We start from the raw sequence: 5818 nt of genomic DNA, 5'->3' as shown, positions 1-5818 counted from the left end.
TTGTGTCTCCAATATTGTTAACATCATGCAGGCTGATGAAGCTCCGCCCCACAGCATCACATGACAGACAGAATGAAACAGGCTGATTTTGGGGGTGTGCCTTTCAATTTAAATATGTAAATATATCCACTGTGATTGGCCAGCAGAGCCCCTTTGTGTGTGGATGGCAGAGTTGGATATTAACCAATCAGAGTGAAGCTATTTACATATTTTGAGAGTTCAAGCTGCAGCTGCATAATCAGCCTGGAGTGTTTACATCCCATGATAAAACAGCATGAGGCAAAAGAACCAAGGTGCTTTTTCAATCAAAACAATATCACAAACTTTACAAAAGCACCTCAGAGAATAATATAAATTAATTGAAAAGAGCATGTCCCTTTGAGCACTCTCAATCAATTTATAATAATAATATTAATCAGCATGGTCTTGGAACATATGAGACACTGGTTTTGAACTTCCCATGTGAAGAATCAACATGTCAGGGTCTGTCCATTCTTCATCAAAAGCTCTGCTTTTTTTATCCATGTTTCTCTTTTTAGAGCACCATGTGAAATTACTTTCCTCTGTTTCTCTGACTGTCTCTTGTCTTTCCTGTGTGTGTGTGTGTGTTTCACTGACTCGAGTCCTTGACTTGAGGACTACACAGATTTCATTGGCCAAAGAAACACACAGCATAATTATTTTTTTTACATCCTTATCAGAAATTGCTGTGAATAAGTCATGATAAATAATTTAGTAGAACAAGTTATTATTACTATTATGATAATGTGATGGATTTATTGACTTTGTAATCACAAAGCCTGTTATTTCACTGAGGTGAGGAACAAACCAGCTGCTGCTCTTGGTAATAATATTAAAGATGCCAGTAAGCCATTAGGCCTTAAGGGAGGTGATGCATTTTGTGCGTGAAGTTTGCTGGATCGAGTGAAGGTTGCAGAGAGAGAGAGAGAAACTGGGTGTTTTATTTCCTTTATGTTTCTTATTTCTTCTCTGTAGCCTCGTGTTCTGCCTGGCCTACCTGTCCTCTTTCTCTTTTTATTTATTTTTTTATTAATTTGCCTCTAAAAAATAAATCTCATGATTGCTCGTTGTCATTTAAACATGAAACTCTGTCAGCAAAATAAAGTATTTACATTATCCAATCACAAACACCTCCATTACAAGTGAACCTGTCCAGAGCCCATTTTATTCACTGCAGCTGTAATGTGCTTGTCCATGCTGGAGGTAAATATATTACAGGTCACACATTATTAAGAAACTGTATTTATAGACCAACTGCAATTTCAATTTTGTTCATTAATTCAGAGAAACAAGTCATTTTGTTGATGATGAGTTGACAATTATACTATTCAACTCGATCGAAAAATCAGATTTGATGCTGAAGCTCCAAAGATTGGAACACAACTGCAATAAGATCTCACATTTGGACAAACTGTTTTTTGTACAGTACTATAAGTACTATGTATGTACGATTGAAGAGAGTCTATATTATAGTGAAAAGTAGTATTCATAATCAAAGAAGTTGAACTCTTTGGGGATGTGATCAGGGCCCTCGTGCTTGGCCCACAGTAAGATAACTGATGGTGCCATCTTGTGGAGAAAGGTGAAAGACTTTAACACACCAAGGTTGTTTTGTTTTCTTAAAATGAACCTTGTCCCAGTTTACCCTGAAAACAAAAGTGTTGCTGGGAAAAAGAAGTCTTTTTTTTAAATTCACAAATCATTACAGCAAATAACCGAACTTGAAAAAACTCATGAGCTTGTACAGATCCTCAGCTCCATCACTCAGGTTCAGTATTGGTCTCAACCACAAACCCTGTGGACCTTTCTGTAAAGCCTTCTGTCTACTGTAACTGAGTAAGCTAGAAAGTCTTCATGTGTCCACAAAACCAAGAAATCTTTATGATTTCGACAGTGAAAATTGGTCCATGCAGACAGCAGAAGTTGTACTTGAAAGCTTTGGCATTTGTATGAAAGTCTATAAAAATCAAATTTCTATAATTTGTTTTAATTTAAAAAAATATATTTACATGTTTAAACAGACAACTACTTTACACTTAAAGTGCATAATTCAAAATGTGCCATTAATCCAGTCATCCAAAAAATGTGTAAACCACCATGAGATAAAAGTGATGAATTTGCGATCAGTTATTGACTGACCTGAGAGTTATATTCACTATAGATCATCCCTGAAGCTTTTAGCAACCTGAGACCTTTAACTGTGAAATGTTACCATCTAATAAGATAATCTGCTTTGGAAATCCTGAGTAATGTGTATTCGTTTTTCCACTAAAAGGATATAATTCATAAATATTGAAAATGTGTCTAATCTAGTAGCTTGCTGAATGCGTGTACATGCACTGAATATGGCAATAATTCAACTGGGCATTTATATGCACAGCAATACCATGATTATAATAAAAACAAACAAACAAACAAAATGGATCAGTGAAGTAGAGTGGCGGCTACAATTATCGACACCTTAACGATCTTTTGGCCGTTGCAAAAGTAGAAGACTTTCAGTGCATAAATTGTGCATGAATAATTACTCAAACTTACACTGGAAAAAAAAAAGAGTTGATTCCCGATTACTTAGCGTATCAGATCACGTGACACCGTTCCACAAGTACTGACACCTTTGTCCACAGTTATCGACACCGTTCCACTTATCAACACCCAGATGATTATTTATTTTAAAAAATAATCAGTGTGTGGTATTAAGTTAACAAAACATAGTTTTTATTTAAAATTTGTTTTACATAGACTTATATTTCGTACCAAATATATTTTATATAAATATGTGGATGTCGGTGCTTACGCAAATGAGGAAGTAATTCTAATGTTTGTAAACAAATGAACTGATAATGTTTAACCTGTCAGAAAATCTTTTTGTTCCACTTTCTACCCACTTTCTTAGTATTTTTGTAAATCACATTTTATTCATCATTCATCATTGTTTGTATTAATTTCTAGTTTTGTAGTTTACCAATAAATGGCAACAGGCAATTGACATTGTAACTGCATGAAACTCCAGGTCAAAGGTCACGTGTCATTCCTCGAACCAAAATATAAAATGTCTACTGATATTGTAATATGTGGTAGATATTTACAACAAACTGAAAAAAAATCTGAATGGAATAGAAAAATCTGAATATTTCAAGCATGTAATTTTCATATGCTAGGAATTTAATTCTCGTCTAATTCTATTTATTGCAATCAGATTCCAAATACTCTATAAACATTCCATTCTGTTATGAATCAGAAAATAATTACTATAAATCACAGCACTTTTAATTATTTTTTAAAGTACTTCATCTACTTCAACAATGTTACACAAAGATCGATCCATAACAGTTGTAAATGTCACTTAATTCCACAGGGTGTCGATAATGGTAGACACCGGTGAAAGTGATCATTATCGACACATCACGTGACTTCTCAAACATGCGTTTAGATACAAAATGGTGACTGTCAAATGAAAGAGTAAGAAATAAAGTAGGTTTAGACAGGATATCGTGAAATATCTGTGAATTTGATAAGTAAAAACATGTCCATGATCTTTCCACCATGCTTACCTGCTATGATAACATCCAGGATTTCCTCAACTTGCTGATCGTGCTGAAAAAAATTCCATCTCAGGTAACGAGCATGTCATCAGACGACAAGATCAAAGGGTGAGGCGGGTCTTCTGGTTGATTAATTAACCAATAATAACCGTTGTAACTGAAACTCACCTTTGTAAAATTGTTTTTTATTGGTAAATCTGAAGAGGTGTTGATAATTATGGACTGTTTATAATTGTAGCCATAATAATAACACAAAAAAGTTGGGATAGGAAAAACAAAAGACTGGGAAAGTTGTGTAATGTTTAAAAAATAATAACAATAATTACAAAAACTAATAAGGTTAATTGGCAACAGGTCAGTAACATGATTGGGTATAAAAAGAGAATCCCAGAGAGGCTGAGTCTCTCAGAAGTAAAGATGGGGAGGGGTTCACCGCTCTGTGGAAGACTGTGTAGGGAAATAGTGCAACAATTTAAGAATAACTTTCCTCAAAGTTAAACTGCAAAGAATTTGGGAACACGTCCTCTACGGGACATAATATCATTAAAAGATTCAGAGAACCTGAAGAAATCTTTGTCCACAAGGGACGCACGTCGTATGGTCAAAGCCATCAAAAATCAGGCCAATGCATTACCATATTCTTTTAAGTATGGGGTTATATTTTGCTGTAAATGAATGAAAGTTGATTGGAATAAATCATGGGGTAAACTGGGCAACAAAGTACTGTAAACTACAATGAATTTAAAACAGTATGCAGCAGTAACACCTGACACACTCCCTCTTTAATTTTATTTTCTGTTTTTCAGCTGCATCTGTTACCACAAATGTTCTTTGTATCTGTGGTTAACTGATAAGTTGGTAAAGGAAGTATCTTTGATCCAAACCATTTAACTTCATATGTACTGTTTGAAGGTTTTTGTACAGCCTCTCACTGACTTTGTATTACTGTGCTGCTCCTACTCTCAGTGCGCAGTGATAGAGTGCAGAATCTGAGATCTGTAGATCTTTAATAGTAAGTTCAGTCGAGTCTGAGGATGTTTCTGAATTCAATCGTGAGCCAGAAGGGTTATAGTCAACAGAACTGTCTGACTTAGCGCCTTTATACAGTAAAAACTGTGGTGCGCTGTTAGGATATTGTTTGTACCAGTAAAGTAGAATGTAATCACTGCTTGACTGATATGAGCATTTCAGAGTAACAGTGTCTGTTTCTTTCCCCACAATGTTGGTCTCTTTGTCCATCGGCCCAATGTTATCTGCAAAACTGCCTGTTTGCAAAGAAGAATATAAAGAAATAGATGTGTGAAATATTTCTGTCAACAAAATACTGACTTACAAAATTAAGAAATTAATAGATTCATACACACACGAGTATTAGTTAATACAATTAATGAACTGATGAAGGTTAATTACCTGTTGCTACAGTGAGAATCAGTGGGATGTATCTCACTGTGTACAGTAAGTTGTATAGCTGAGCCATTTCTGAACACAGCTCTGTGAGGATTCTGTATAATAGTGCTGTATGTGCTGAAGCTGAGGTTGAAACAAGGTTTACACATGAGGGAACATGTGTCTCTAGAAGGCCACACCCAGGAAGTGCAGCTGTTGTAGCAGAACGTTACACAGATCATCACTTCACAGCATCAGTGACAGTGAACTGAGTCACCAGTGCAACACAGAACAAGTCCTGCTGCTGATCAACCCAAAGCATTTTTTAATAGCAATTGTAGTTCATGATGATTTTACCTATGAAATTGATGGATGATCATGATTTGACTCTTAAACAGCGTGATTTAAACAACAAAAAAAAGCACACATCCAGAACTGAATATCTCCGCCTCCATACATCCCTTTATCTTTACTAAGTGCACAGTGGATCTGGAACCTTTTCCTGAACACACTGAGCGAGTCGCAGGAATTATCTTCATTTTATTTCAGTTTTTGGAGCTTCACAAAAGAAGACTTTTTTGTCACAACTTGAGGCACAAGCACCTCTGCCAGTTTCTCTGAAATTAATTTTTCTGAACAGGACTTAAACAAGGTGTGGAAAAAGGTTTACACACAGTGGGTTAGTAAAATATATATATTTTTTAAACAAGACAAAATATCCTTGGCAGTTCATCAGTAGATATCGCCAATGTGGAATAAACACTGATAAACAAGATTTTAGCAGATAATTATTGCACAACAATCCTAAAAAACCCTAATGATACCCTGAATATGCTGCTGGTGTGAAATTATTTTTCTTGTACATT

At 35.3% G+C, this 5818-nt stretch overlaps 1 gene segment (V, D, J or C); it reads right to left on the bottom strand.

Moving 5' to 3' along the window:
• Positions 1–4508: 4508 nt before the first annotated feature.
• LOC132884590 (immunoglobulin lambda variable 2-23-like) lies at positions 4509–5043 on the bottom strand. The segment is given in 2 exon segments: positions 4509–4831; positions 4977–5043. Coding segments are annotated over 2 exon segments (390 nt in total).
• Positions 5044–5818: the final 775 nt, after the last annotated feature.

This window comes from Neoarius graeffei, chromosome 1 (assembly GCF_027579695.1).
Source record: "Neoarius graeffei isolate fNeoGra1 chromosome 1, fNeoGra1.pri, whole genome shotgun sequence".
Taxonomy (NCBI): domain Eukaryota; kingdom Metazoa; phylum Chordata; class Actinopteri; order Siluriformes; family Ariidae; genus Neoarius; species Neoarius graeffei.
The sequence above is the reverse complement of the archived record's forward strand: the minus strand, read 5'-3'. Positions and strand labels throughout refer to the sequence as shown.